The following is a 14,526-nucleotide window of genomic DNA, read 5'->3' as shown; positions in this document are numbered from 1 at the left end:
TTGTAGATCTTCCAAAATGTCCAACTCAATCAAGGAAAACTTGCTGATTATGGGATAACTTAGAATTATTGATAATGACTTCATATTTACTTGTATTATTTAGCTAATGTCTGCATTTCACCAATCTGGTTTTCTTTATAAATAACAAAAACTGAGTTTGCCAATGCCAATGGTATACATAACATGACTTATGTGTGTGTTTTCTGAGTCAAGCAGTGATAAAAGAAATGGAACTTAGAAATATTTTCTATAAATGATTTCTATAATCACTGCAATCTGTTTTATTGCAGCTGCAGAAGCATAGAGGAACTCAAAAATAACATCAAGACTGTGCTATCAGAAGTTTCAAATAAACCTCATAAGAAATCATCAGATTTGTCATGTTTTGCTACTATTGAAGTTAACTTTAACAATGCATTAGGTCAAATGAAAGCTATATCAAAAGAAACACAGTGATTTATGGCAGTGAAGGTTAAATTTTTTTGCTTTTACAGTAGTACAACAATACTCAAGTGTAAGGCAGTTGACAATAACATTTTAGAAACATTTAATAGCCACATTTAAAAAGTGAGATCCAAACCTATTATCGGCATGTTGGAAGATATTAGGAGTGCATTGATGGAAAGGATGAAGGAAAAAAAGACAATTATTATGGAGAGAAATAAGCATGATAGTGGATTATGTGCCCTAACACAAATATTTGAGTGTTGTGATATTAACAATTATGTCAATTATCTGCTATTGAATTGTTATTAATTTGTGCTTTTTGTTGATTTGATTTATTTCTTACTGATTGCATAATTTTTGGATTAGGTGCTCTAAAAAGGTTGCTATTAGCTGACATAAAGTTTATGCTCTGAACTTTTTGCTTTCTTAACTAAAGGGTGCTTTGAAAGCCAAAGTTGATGTTTCAAACTCTTTTGAAGTTTTGATGAGGTATTCTCAACATCTAAACCTGATAAAACTTTCTGATTCAGCTAGTTGTTGTTTTATGTATATTGTTCATCGTGTTATCAAATGTTATCAGGAGTGGTCATTTGATAGTATTGATGAGCTTTAAGTGAAAGTTTACACAAGACTATTCAGTTTCAAGGGTGCCTAAAACTTAAAAGGTAAACAGCAAAATAAAAGTTAGAGGTGGCTAAGAAGATAGATAATGAACGAAGTAAATAGATTTCACAGAACTAGATAATAAGATGACAAGAAGAGGAAAGGCAAAAACCATTTCTGACAAATGTCTTCACCAAAAATCTAAATACACATTTCATATTTGATCAAGGAATTTAGTCTCCATTTATAAACATTTACATCAATATATGTGGAGAACCAGAGGATAGTAGTAGTTTCCAGATCAAGCTAATTAAGTCACTAACCTGTTTGCTGGAGACAAAGATTGAATTTTTAGTATTATTCTGAAGCCAAAGGCAACTTCTTTACTTTCAATGAGTAGCTACACGGACACATATTTCACAGTTGATCAAGAAAGCAAACTTTCATTTGGTTTCGATTTGGGAATACTGCAAAATATTAAGATCAATCCAATTAAGTTCTTTCCTTGCTTGCAGGAGGCAAAGATTGAAGTTTTTTTTTCCTGAAAAATGATAAACAAGCGAACAGAACATCAAGAGAAAAATCAGCACCTTGAATGAAGTGAAGCCAGACCTGTAGCACTGAGTTTAGCACCGCAGCTTGCTTCCCCTTAACTGACTTTTTTCCAATCAAACAGACAGTAGAAGCAAGTTCATCAACTTTTCACACCGACTCCCTCGCTCGACACCAGAAACCAAGTTTCATGATTCTCCTCGACTCGACAAATCTTCCGGTGCAAGAGATAACGGCGAAGTCCGTCGTGGTTCTTCATCAAAAGCTTCGATTTTCCCCCCGACACGCCGCAATCTATTTTCTTGGGATCGAAGGTTCTCGATGAAATTGAAGGAGTGCCATTTCGCACTTTACATGGAGTTGCTGGGAGGATCGCCGCTAGTGATGTCCTGGAAGCACAACATCTTGAAAGCCAAGGCCTAAATCGACGCGTCCCCCCTCGACGTTCTCCCCCTCCACGGCCTCCGCAGCCTGCGTCTTGAGTCCGACGGAAACCTCTGCGCTTGCGAATGGAACGGCTCGATCTGTATCGAGGACCTCCAGACAATCGACGACCGCATGAGATCCGCACGTCCTCCGGCTCCTAGGGGCTCCGGAACACCGCCGATGGCGGATTCGGCTGCCTGAGAGAACCAACTGGCGGCCGGTGCTTCTCGAGGTGAGGGAAAGGTCAGTGATTTTTTTTTTCTTTCTTTTTATTAAATTCTTAATATTTTATATATTATGAAGTACATACTTAATGCTGACGTGGATGTCCAAGTCATCAAATTAGGGAGCAATAATTGTGGGTTAAATTTGTTAATAGCTATTAAATTGGCGTTTATTATTTTTGTTACCATATTAAAGTTAATTAATTAACATTTAACACCGAACTAATTACAAGAGTCCATTTTTTTAAATTAAAAGGCGGCGGCGGCCGGCGGTCTCGCGCTGGGAGACGAAGTAGACGGCGGCGACGGGGAGCCCGAGGTCGTTATCCTGCGCGAACTGGCGAGTGCTGAATCGGTCCCTGGAGGCGGCCGCCGCCGCCGTCGACGAGGACGATTGGCGGCGCTTCTGCCGGAAGAGGACGAAAACGAAGCGGTGGATGCCGATGACCGGCCGCGGGCTCTCGTACGCCACCACCTCCTTCCCTGCCAGCCCATGCAAATTAATTAAGTTTATTAATTTAATTCTTTTTAGAAAAAAAAATTTTAAAAATTCGTACATACCGAATGAAACATCAGTTGTTCCAGGAATGTTGGTCACAATCCTTCAAAGATCAATAAAATTAAACTACAAATTAATTAATCCGATCGTCGACGAACTACGTACTCACCAGTGAACATGTTCCCTGAGGAATGGATCACTTGGCCCGGGCACATCTGGATCCGTCATAACCTACACTAATCCATCCATTAATCAACTAAAATTCATCTTAATCAAAAATTAATTAAATTGCAGTGTTTAATATTAAGATAAAAAGACATATATATACGTACCAGTGTGAAGACGGACCGCAGGTCGCCTCCGCCATGTACGGCGACCCTCGGCCGGGCTGCGACGGCGGACGGCGACAATTCGCGGCCGTTGAGCACCGCCACCTTCTTCTTGTTGTCGCTGTAAGTGACGGTCATCTCCACAGCGCCCTTGAACGAGTCGATGACTTCCCCGACCACCCGCCCCATCGCCAGCGGATCCGCCGCCGCCGCCGCCGACGACGACGACGACGACGATGACACCGTGCAGGACTTCTCCATCAGTTAATTAATTATTTAGCGGAGTAATTAAAGAGGGATTAAGAAGTACTTATTTATCATCATTAGCTCGCTGATTGAGTGTATTTATAGTGCTTGCTTAGCTTGTGGACATTTTTATTATTTTAATCTAGCATAATTATAAAATATCGATGTAATAATTATTCTCACCGAGAAGTATATATTCTCTTTTTTTTCAAAATTATTTAAAATTTATTTATAATGATTTGAGGTTAAGTTTGGAAGGCTTATGCAAGTCATTCGAGGTGTCGTGATCCGGTTGAGATATTTTATGAGGTTGGTGATGGTAGGCAGAATGCCAATTGATGTAGCACAGCAAAAGGAACCAGGATAGGATTCTCATATAGAAAAAAATTTATATATCTAATCAAATATTTGATTGATTTGTTTCTTCAATTATTATCTTTTTTATGTCAACATAATTTTTTGTTTTGTTCACCAACTCAACTATGCATCTCATGGATAATTTAAATATGCTCAGGTATGCTCAATTATATGTTCTGGTATCAATTAAAATCAAATGTATAATCTAAATTAATGGTAATTAGTGCTCCATCTTTAGAATAACTTATGGAATATAAAATTGCATATGATCTTGGAACAAAATTTGTAATAATTAAAGAGGAAGGGAAGAGACTCCACTACACTTTGAAAAGTGATATAGTACGTACTATAGTAGGGTTTGCATGTCATTTCATGTCCCCAACTAAAAGCAAAAGATAATGAAATTCTTCATGGTTCTTGTTTTAGTGAAAGAAGCCAAATGCACATCTTTAAGGGAAAGGATCGTGATATTGATGGAAAATATGGAGGGGTTGTGATCGATAGTTTTTAATTAATTAGTTCTTAGTTGTAGAATATTATTGCAATTGAGTTGAAATACTATAGAAGGCTTAAGTGGATGCTTTGATTGTTTAATTGGATTACAAATGAGTACGATGGAACTTACACTTCGGGTTTAAATCAACGTGAACTTTATGTTGAACTAGAGTTTAATAAGTTAGCTGAGTTGGTTACGACGGAGCAGACTTGTAAAAGAGGATAAAGATTCGAATCTCGACGAAGCCGAGCAATACCCTTCTCCATTGTGATCAACTATATTTCTCGATTTACCTTTTCACATATGGTCGTGAAGCCGACCGTGTGTGCCGCAAACAAAAGAGTTTAATAAGAGGAAAGAGAGGGGAGCCTTTTCGTCCTTTCCATTGTATTATTTTTTTTCTTTGCCCGCAAACCCTGTCCTTTCCTCCTCAAAGCCTAGATTCAGAACTTGATCGATCAACACGAATCTTGATCAGTTTGATTTAAGACGGAGCTCGAAATCAAGTCAGTCTTATTCACAAGGAGTTCAAGTCTAGTCGGACCAATTATATTGAATTCAACTCCAGCAACCAAACCTATTACTTGGTCAACACATTTGGATCAAGTCAACCAACACATAGTCGAACTCAAGTCGAGTCAGACGACTCATGATTGAGTTCAATCCTGATCACATCGGTCAAGTTCAATCAACTAGATCTAAGGTACGAAGCAGTTATAATAGCGTCAATTACAAAAACAATCACACCTTTTGACGAAGAGAAAAAAGATACGTTTAACTAGATCATTTGAGATTAATGAGTTTGTTAAGTCCAATGACCATTTTAACTCGTGTAACATGTTAACATCAACAACGATATTGACAAGGGGACGGTGGAGTTAGTGGAGACCTTTTGAGAATGTCGAGTGCTTCCTCCACTTCTGCCATGTTTTAAAAAAAAATAATTTAAGTATTTAATTTTTATGATTTTATAATTTTGAAGATGATCAATTTAATTTTATAGAATTTTTATCAACTATTATAATAAATCAAAAAGTATAGATGAATCATAATAGATGATCTATTATAAGCCAATACAATGATTATTTAGAATTATATATTTCAGTAAAAAATGAAACCTACCACCAACGATTGTTTAAAGTTGTATCCTCATTGGTCAATTTTATAATTATTTTATAAAAAATAAATTGAAAAAATTATAATGGACCATTATGAGAGAGATGATTGCACAACACCATCATTTATTACTCAATCAAAAAAATCTAATTTAGAAATTATTATGTTCGATTTTCACAAAACATATCTAATTAACTAAGAATATTAACATAAAAATTAAACTAGTTAGTTGTAATTAAGAGTAAGTATAAGTTTGGTTAAATTGAACAGATCGATCGAATTTAAAAATTTAATTTGATTATTTTAAAATTTTAATTTAAAAAGTAGATTAATTCATTCAATTTTAATTTTAAAATTTTTTATTTGGTTAAATTGAATAAATAGAATAAATTAAATTAATTAAAATAAAAAATAATAGATAAATTTTTAAATAAATGAATTTATAAATCTTTAATAATTGATAAATTTATCATAATATTTAAAAATTTAATTATTTATATTAATTTAATTTTTATTGAATTAATTGATATTTAAATTTTATTTAAAAATTTGATCCATTTGATTAATTTTAAAAAATTTTAATTTATATTAATTCGATTCAATTTTAATCAAATACATCAATTTTACTCCCATTAAAGAATACTCAACCTTACTTGCATGATTAAATGTAATATTTTAAAATTAATTAAATATAAATATAAACCTCCCACCAACGGTCCAACTCAAGGCCCAGCCCAATTTCAGTACGGTCTATTGATGGTTATTGAAAAGAATCTTGTCCGTTCGATTGATTAAAATCCGACGGTAACTAGTAGCCAACTTGGGAAATTCTAGGGTTTACAAGGGACTGCGTCTTTATAATCCCGCAGCCTTTCTATCGCTCGCGCGTGCTTCGGGAGGCCGGCGGCGATCTCGTACTACCATCCGCCTCAAGGTATGCTTTCGATTGTACTCGTTTCCCAGATCGGGTCTTGAAGGCACTATTTGGTAATTGGCTGTGTGGTGAATCAATGTTCTATTTCTGTTCTTGCTTTTTGTTGTAAGTTTTTGCTTGAAAATGCGTTTTTTTTGGTTTGATGGAGGAGCTTATTTCTTCATTGTATTATACTTTGAAGGTTTGAAAGGAGGAAGACGTACACGTGAAAAATGAGGTATTTCAAGCTTTGATTTATAGCTCTCATTTGGATGTTGAATTCTGAATTGTTGGAACGTGTGTGGATGTGTGTCTCTATGTCTATACGTTGGGGTGCCAAAACTACTATCAGATTCTTTCCAAAGATAGCACTTTTATCATTCTTTCTCTATCTTTCCACTCTATAGGAGCATTGCCCCTTTGATGTTCATGGGCATTCGTTATATTTTAGAAAATAATGTATTGATTGCCGAAGAGCATTCTCTTAAAAAAGTCTCTTACTGTGCTTCACCACAATGCATGTTGATTGATAAGCATATGCATAAACAATTATCTATATGCAGAGAAATATAGAAATCAAGAACATAATAATAAGGGAAATGCTATAGGTTTTTATGATTGATTTCATATTTATCTATATGTGTATAGGTATTGGCAAGTATTGAAAATTTAGTTATTATATGCATTAGTTGCGGGCAAGTTGAACTCTCGTTCATTAAAAAAAATCTTGATTAATCTCTTCACAAGAAATTTATATAATTGCAATTGATGTTATTTTATTTTAATAAGCGTTCCCTCAGTATATGGACTATGCAATGGTTGCAATTTCATATTGCTTGCATATATATTTTTTAAAACCTTGACTAAGATTTTTCAAACCTATAATATTCATGTTTGTTTTAAAGAAAATCAAACCTTTTTTGGTATTAAACTAAGTATTATGTCTGTTAACAACAATAAATAATTGACGTAACATTAACCCCTTACATTTCAATTTAACATGAAGTCTAATTTGTTTGCCTTTCCTTCTATTGTATGATCATTAATTTGGCATGAACATCATCCTGCTAAAACGACAAATTATAATATCAAAATTTGGAAATGATACAAGATGTCAAGAATATGTAAATAAATGACACAAGGTGAAACATTCATCAGTTAAATTATTATTATTTTAAATAAAAAACTTTAGCAACTTTATACCATCACTTGACATTTTAGAAAGTATAAATACTTTTACATTCTATAAAATTATTCTCAAAAAGTTGTGACTGATTCTGTGTTGTTTTACATATTTTATTTATTATATAGCATGATCAAATCACAATTCATTTAACTTGATATTGCATGAACTGCCACCCCAATCATACAATTCCAATTCTTGTTTTTTACTATTTAGTTTATTAGTGTTTGCCCACTTTTTAATTACATTTAAAAGCATCACTAGCTCGCACATGGTGTTACTGTTTTTCTTTTTCTGTTGTTTTTATATATACTTTTTTGGTGATTCAAAGATTTATATATACATTCTGTTTACGTTCCTGTCTCACTGTGGTAATTGGTTCTTGACTACCAACTCCTCAGTATTATTGTATGCATCACATTACTGTTTTGATGGGGGTTTATTTTTTATCATATATATTTTTTAATTTTTTCATGTTGGATTTAACTTTTTCAAAAATGATGTTACTACACAGCAAGTTGCAGAGTGATGTACTCAGGGAAGCAATCTCTCTGATTGTTGGCGATTGTCGAGAGAAGAAGCGCAACTTCACTGAAACAATTGAGTTGCAAATTGGTCTGAAAAATTATGATCCCCAAAAAGATAAGCGATTCAGTGGTTCTGTGAAGCTCCCACACATTCCACGCCCTAAAATGAAAGTTTGCATGTTGGGTGACGCACAACATATCGAGGAGGTAATTGTATTGGAATATTTTGTTATGGTTGCCCCTTCGACGCTGTTTGTTTGTTTTACTCTGATAGTTATTGCCGGAACACCATGCTTAGAAACTTCAAATCTTCTTTATAAGTCATTTTAATAAAATTATAATTCATATTGGATGCAATGCTCGAGTGTTTTTCGGCTTATTTTTGTTTTTGCCCTGCAGTGGAAATTTTTACCATCTTTTTCAGCATAATTTTATGCAAGTGCTTGTTTGAAATGTAATTTAACCAACGCACTTATGTGATTGGTATATTTATCTGAACCTATTTCGGAAGATTATTAGTTATTTGTATGTGTTCTAAATATTTTTCATTTGAGTTTGCACATTCAATTTAAATATGGATTGACTTTTGTGACCACATTCTGTTGCATCTCCATTTTGCTACACCATGTACTGCTATTATCTAATGCTTTAGTCACTTCCAGGCTGAGAAGATAGGACTTGATTACATGGATGTTGAAAGTTTGAAAAAGATGAACAAAAATAAGAAGCTTGTCAAGAAACTTGCTAAGAAGTACCATGCTTTCCTTGCATCAGAGGCTATCATTAAGCAGATTCCTCGTCTTCTTGGTCCTGGCCTTAACAAGGCAGGCAAGTATATTTCTTTGAACTTTATGGATGCTAAGACTTGTTAATCTGTGACAGGAAAGTTACAGTTCACTATGGTTGGTGATTGTGCTCATCTCATCTATACTTCTACAAGAAAATAATCAACTACACATCAAATGGTGACATATGAATGTTGTTTGCTTCTATTTAAAAAAATATGAATCTACTCAAATATTATGAGTTAATGATGTGTTAAAAAGATAGTAGATTTTTTAAGTTTATGCTGTTTTGTAATAAGTTTAAGTAGTCTGGACCGAAATATTTTCAGCTGACCTTTACATGAAATTTACCTGACTGAAATTATTTTCATGTCAAATGCTTTAATTATCACAATGCCTGCGTTTGGTTACTTGAATATTTGAAGAAACTGCATTAACCAACAGATACGTTATTTTGTACTCTAACTCAAAGATTAAAACACATTTCTTAGATTCTTTAGCAGTATTGGTTTCCTCATTCACTTTTAATTCATATTGTTTCTGATTCTGAGTTTTTGACTTTTTATTACTTCAAATTTATAAGGTTGAATTTCAATTTTATTCTACATGTGTGTTTTTGCATGTTAGTTCTCAACACTGGGATGTGTATTTGTTGTACCTGCACACTTGCTCTTATGGTTTCATTTTTGTTATTATTATTTCTTTTAAATTACTCTTTATTTATTTACAGGGAAATTTCCCACATTGGTTACTCACCAAGAAACTTTGGAATCTAAAGTCAATGAGACCAAGGCAATGGTAAAATTTCAACTGAAGAAGGTGCTTTGCATGGGTGTTGCAGTTGGCAACGTTGCCATGGAGGAAAAGCATATTTTTCAGAATGTGCAAATGAGTGTGAATTTACTTGTGTCATTGCTGAAGAAGAACTGGCAAAATGTGAGCCCTCTCCTCTCGACTTTTGCATTTTAAACACTTCTTAGAAACATCTTTAGAGCCTAGATATCTTCTTTTAGCAGTTAATATTTTTTCTTTGTTGCCAAAATCATTCTCTGTTCAATGCGGAATGTATCTGATTCTAGGGAACTGAGAAGATACACTTGCTCGAGATTGTTGCATCGTGAACCTTGATATAATTTTTGTATATCTAATCCAACACGCAAATTTGCGTAGGTGCACGCCTTCAGAAGTATTATACATTAACCTTCCTCAAAAACTTGACCTTGGTAGTCATTAGCATTAAATCACAATGAACGATATCTTTGTATGCAGAAGCCTTGTTTTTCAGTTTGCTTTTGTTCAAACGCTTCTTCCTTGTCTTCAGTATGACTAAAAGCAATCTTTGTGTGTGCACTGGTTAACATGGTGTTCTAATTTTAACCTTATCTTTTTCTTTGCTGTGTTCACAGGTGAGATGCCTGTATCTGAAGAGCACAATGGGGAAACCATCTCGCATTTTCTAACTCATTGCTTGCTCGGGTTGGCCATCAAAGAGATCATATTTCTCTGTTTTTCCCCTTGAACTATGTTCAGAGTTGGATCGTAGAAACTTTATGTTGTTGCTGTCTTAACATTCTGTGGATTTTGAATGATTTGCTATTCAAGTGTGATAAATTTGCTGTTTCATTTAACACAATTTATTTGGTTGTTCACTTAGTTAATACTTATCATCAACATTGGTTTGTTTTCAATTTTCAGCCAATATGGATAATAATCGCAGTTGCTGGTGATTCATTTTGGGTGTGACTATTTATTAATAAGTAGCTCCAGTTAGTGTTAAGTATGATACCATGCTTTAAGATTCTTCCGAGGACAAGTGTATGCCATGTGTTCTTCATTATTTATTTATTTATGATAATTTAGGTGTTTGAGTTTCATTAGTTTGTTTAGGTGCGAATAGTTGCATTATTTATAGGTTCTTAGCATTTAGTTTTCTTCCCTTTCAAATCACATCGCACACTTTTTTTTTCAGTGGCTTTTGATGCTCCTCTTCTTGCAGCACCAAAATAGGTTACTTTTTGAAGAACCATCCATCTCTTCAATACTTAGTGTTAAAATTCCTTTAATATTTTATTAATATTAAAAAATATATTCTATAGAGTTTCTATTTGATTGCCTTAATGCTCGCTATTTAAGATTAAAATATCTATTTCACTCATTAAATCATTTATTTGTTAGTAAAGAGGAAGTATTTTGGCAATTAAATGAAACACATTTATTTCCTTCCCTCCTTAAATAGATTGCCTTTTATTATTTCCATATCTTAATTTATTATCCTGGTTCCTCATAAAAAAAAGTTGAATCTGTCAGCTTCATGGTACTTGAAAAATTGAACCCATAGATATTAAAGAAGGTATTTTAGCTCTCGAAATATAATTGAGTTGGTTATGATGGAGAAGAGTTGCAAAAGAAGATAAAAGTTTGAATTTTGACGAAGTTGGGTAATATACTCTTTCGTCGTGGTCAATTGTAATTTCTTAATTTATCTCTTCACAGATGGTCATGGAATTGTTGGAGTGATAGATTCTATTTTTATAGGATATACCTATTATTTGAGTATAGATATATTAATTAGAAAATATTATTTTAGATATGTAAAACATATGTTATTTTCTTTTTCTATTATTTGAGTATAAATATATATATATATATATATATATATATATATATATATATTAAAAAATATGATTTTAATATGTAAAACATATGAAAAAAATAGAGAATTTATCCCATCTTAAAATGTGTAATTAAAAGAAATATATAATTTGATGGGAATGAGACTAAGAGCATCTCCAATAGTGAAAACTCTAATGCTCTGTTTACTTGCAAGAGTGGACGAAGGATGGATGAAACAAACCTAGGGAAAAGGAAAAGGAATGGAAAGGGAATAAAATTCATCCTCTCTCTGATCCGTGAAATCTTGTTTACCTTGATTAAGGAACGGAAATGAAATTATCTAAAATGCCCTTTAGCTTCTTCTTCCTCGCTGTGCCAGTCTTCTTCCTCGCTGTGCCGCCCTCTCGGTTGAAGAGTCGCTTATGAAGATTAGCTCCCAATAGGGCCCGTAGGACAGAGGAATAGATTCCGGTTCACCCCCTTCCCAGTTCCTTCGTTCCAGTTGAAGATTCCAGTCCAGCGGCGGAAGGGGAGACTTTTCTCTTGTCAGTTCATAACAACTGCAGCTTGTTCATTACAAGACACAGATCTTTACTTTGTTATTTTTCTTTCTTCCGGGTGGCGGAAACAACGGCGGGATGGGAGCAAACGGAGGAAAAGGAAACAAAAGGCGGACAACGGCGGCGAAGGCGGATAAAAGAACGGAGGAATCGGGGTTAAAGGAGGTAACGGGAAAGCCGGCGGAGGCGCCGTCGAGAGAAAGGAGGCACCGGCGGGAAGGAGAAAGGAAAGGTCGGCGGAGGCGGCACGAACGGCCACGGGAACGAAGGCGATGGAGGCGCGAAGGGCCACGGGAATGACGGCGGCGGCGTGAACGGCCACGGGAACGAAGGCGATGGAGGCGCGAAGGGCCACGAGAATGACAGCGGCGGCGTGAACGGCCACGGGAAAGAAGGCGATGGCGGCGCGAAGGGCCACGGGAATGACTATGCCGGTGACAACCTCGCGTCCCGAGCCACGGGAATGACCACGGCCTGCGCGGGAGGGAAGGGCAACTTTGTCTTTTTATTTTCCATCCTTCCTTTTCCGCCCGATTTGGAGGGGATCAAGTTTGGCAAAAAATTAATCCACTGATGGATTAACTTTCTTTTCCTTCGTACAAATTTAGTAAGGTAAACAACGAATGGATGAATACTGAGGAAAACTTTCCTCAGTTTCTCTTTCCGCACCTCCAAGTAAACGGACCCTAAGAGAGTTTCTTTGTGGTCTTTACCATAACACACGTGAAAAAAATCTCATTATTTCTCCATTATCAAAAACCTCCCAACAACTTCTCTATGAGTCCTACTCATCTCTCCACTGTTAAATATTATACAGGTTTGATATACTGCGCGACGAAAAAAACGCGACCCCGTGCGCGATCAATCCACGCCGTCCACGCCCGATCGCGATCAACCGCAGCCGTCCAAAAATCGCGATTGCACAGTGTTTCTCCTCGGACGTTCGCCGCTTCCCGGCGTCCGTTCATCGCCGTCCGACCACCGATTGCCGCCGGACCGGACCCGTTGGAACCGCAACTCACCGGCGGTCCGGCGGGTGCCGGAGTCCGGCCCCGATTCAGCCGGAATCCGATCGGATTCCGGCGAAATCGGCCACCAGCGCGTCTGCTGTGTTTCAGCCGGAATTTCACCCCAATCCGGCCGGAATCCGGTGCCGATGTGTGTGCCGTCGAGTTGCGCTTCCAACGAGTCTGGGATGGTGGCCGGCGGTGACCGGACGGCGGCGATGAACGGCGAGAGGTCGGGCAGTCGCGTACGAGAGTCGGGTTTTTTCGTCGCGCGGGATATCAAACCTCTATATATATATATATATATATATATATATATAGTTTTGCTATTATGAGCGCCGGCTTCCTACGCGCCCGTGCACCCCGTCCGCCGACCTCCACGCGCTTCCGGCCTCCGTTCATCGCCGTCCGACCACCGACGACCGCCGGACCGGACCCGTTGGAATCGCGACTCGCCGACGCACGTTCCGGCATCGGATTCCGGCCGGATTGGGCCAGAATCTGGCCGGAATTCTGGCCGAAACAAGGGCAACAGTGCCTGGCACCACTGTCGGCCGGAATTCGGCCGGATTCCGGCCGGAATCGGGGCCGGATTCCGGCCGAATCGGGGCCGGACTCCGGCACCCGCCGGACCGCCGTCGAGTTGCGGTTCCAACGGGTCCGGTCCGGCGGCAATTGGTGGTCGGACGGCGATGAACGGGCAGCGGGAAGCGGCGAAGGTCCGAGGAGAATCACTGTTCAATCGAACGGGCTACGTTTATCTCGATCGGAAGCGAACGGCCGAGATCCAGGCGCTCACGGGCGCGCACCGAACCGGCGCTCATAATAGCAATTTCGTATATATATATATACAGGAATGATATCCTGCGCGATGAGTTTACGCGACTCCGTGCGCGACAGCCGACGTGGCGAGGAGTTTCACTGTTCATCCTCCACCGTGGCCGAAACGAAATCCCGAAATAAAATCCCGCCTCTCCCAAAATCGCGCGGCTGATTCTCAATTCGAGCTTCCGTTGTGGTTGAAAAGGAAGCAGAGAAGGATGCGACTGCAGTAGAGGTGAAGAACGAGAAGGGTGGTCCGGTTGTGGAGAAGGCCTTGTCCTTCAGGGAGGAGAGCAACTTCTTGTCGGATCTCAAGGAATCCGAGAGGAAGGCGCTGGTGGAGCTCAGAGCCGCCGTCGAGGAGGCCATCCTCAAGAACAAGCTATTTAGAGACGAGTCAGATCCGTCGGAGGGGAAGGAGAAGGTCCATGGAGAAGGGGGAAAACTGGAACTTGACAAATCTGCTGAGGCGAAGCACACCGACGAAGAAAAACCCGACCTCTCTACCCAAAACCCTAAATCCTATTCGCTCCTCTCGCGTCGCTGCGTTCGGCCCGCCCCCTTGCTCGCCTGTCGCTCCTATCGTTTCGAGTTCCCTACTCGAGTTTGGTTCCGTTTCAGGTTTCGACCCTCGGTGCGAACAGAGGAGGAGAAACGCATCGGAATCGAAGATCTCGCTCTCAGGTATCGGATCGCGTTCTCTTTGGCCTCTATCCACTGTCACAGAATTTGATGCGATTCCTCTGTTTGATCTTTTTCTGGCTATTTAACTTGAAGATCTGACGTTTTCTGATATTGGGTTCCTGGTTTGCCTTCTTGCG

At 37.9% G+C, this 14,526-nt stretch overlaps 2 protein-coding genes and 1 long non-coding RNA gene across 4 annotated transcripts; 1 reads left to right on the top strand and 2 right to left on the bottom strand.

Moving 5' to 3' along the window:
- Nucleotides 1-1,239: 1,239 nt before the first annotated feature.
- LOC141848134 (uncharacterized) lies at nucleotides 1,240-2,252 on the bottom strand. Its single transcript, XR_012603473.1, has 2 exons — nucleotides 1,641-2,252; nucleotides 1,240-1,517 (listed from the first exon to the last, which is right to left on the bottom strand). It is a non-coding gene; the product is annotated as an uncharacterized LOC141848134 (long non-coding RNA).
- Nucleotides 2,253-2,443: 191 nt separating this feature from the next.
- Nucleotides 2,444-3,351, bottom strand: LOC141847277 (CEN-like protein 2). The gene is made up of 4 exons (XM_074735284.1): nucleotides 3,084-3,351; nucleotides 2,921-2,982; nucleotides 2,814-2,854; nucleotides 2,444-2,735 (listed from the first exon to the last, which is right to left on the bottom strand). The coding sequence occupies exons 1-4, from the start codon at nucleotides 3,339-3,341 to the stop codon at nucleotides 2,497-2,499; spliced, it is 600 nt and encodes a 199-aa protein (XP_074591385.1). The 5' UTR covers nucleotides 3,342-3,351; the 3' UTR covers nucleotides 2,444-2,496.
- A 2,814-nt stretch (nucleotides 3,352-6,165) lies between these two features.
- On the top strand, nucleotides 6,166-10,397 carry LOC141847339 (large ribosomal subunit protein uL1-like). Of its 2 annotated transcripts, none has more exons than XM_074735365.1 (6): nucleotides 6,166-6,229; nucleotides 6,411-6,446; nucleotides 7,906-8,125; nucleotides 8,581-8,746; nucleotides 9,434-9,639; nucleotides 10,110-10,397. In XM_074735365.1, the coding sequence occupies exons 2-6, from the start codon at nucleotides 6,442-6,444 to the stop codon at nucleotides 10,161-10,163; spliced, it is 651 nt and encodes a 216-aa protein (XP_074591466.1). In that variant the 5' UTR covers nucleotides 6,166-6,229; nucleotides 6,411-6,441; the 3' UTR covers nucleotides 10,164-10,397. The 2 variants fall into 2 exon arrangements, with proteins under 2 accessions (XP_074591466.1, XP_074591467.1); XM_074735366.1 differs by having other exon boundaries at nucleotides 6,212-6,229; nucleotides 6,378-6,446.
- Nucleotides 10,398-14,526: the final 4,129 nt, after the last annotated feature.

This window comes from Curcuma longa, chromosome 16 (genome assembly GCF_044706935.1).
Source record: "Curcuma longa cultivar G26 ecotype Majalengka, Jawa Barat chromosome 16, ITB_CL_G26_1.1, whole genome shotgun sequence".
NCBI lineage: Eukaryota > Viridiplantae > Streptophyta > Magnoliopsida > Zingiberales > Zingiberaceae > Curcuma > Curcuma longa.
The sequence above is the reverse complement of the archived record's forward strand: the minus strand, read 5'-3'. Positions and strand labels throughout refer to the sequence as shown.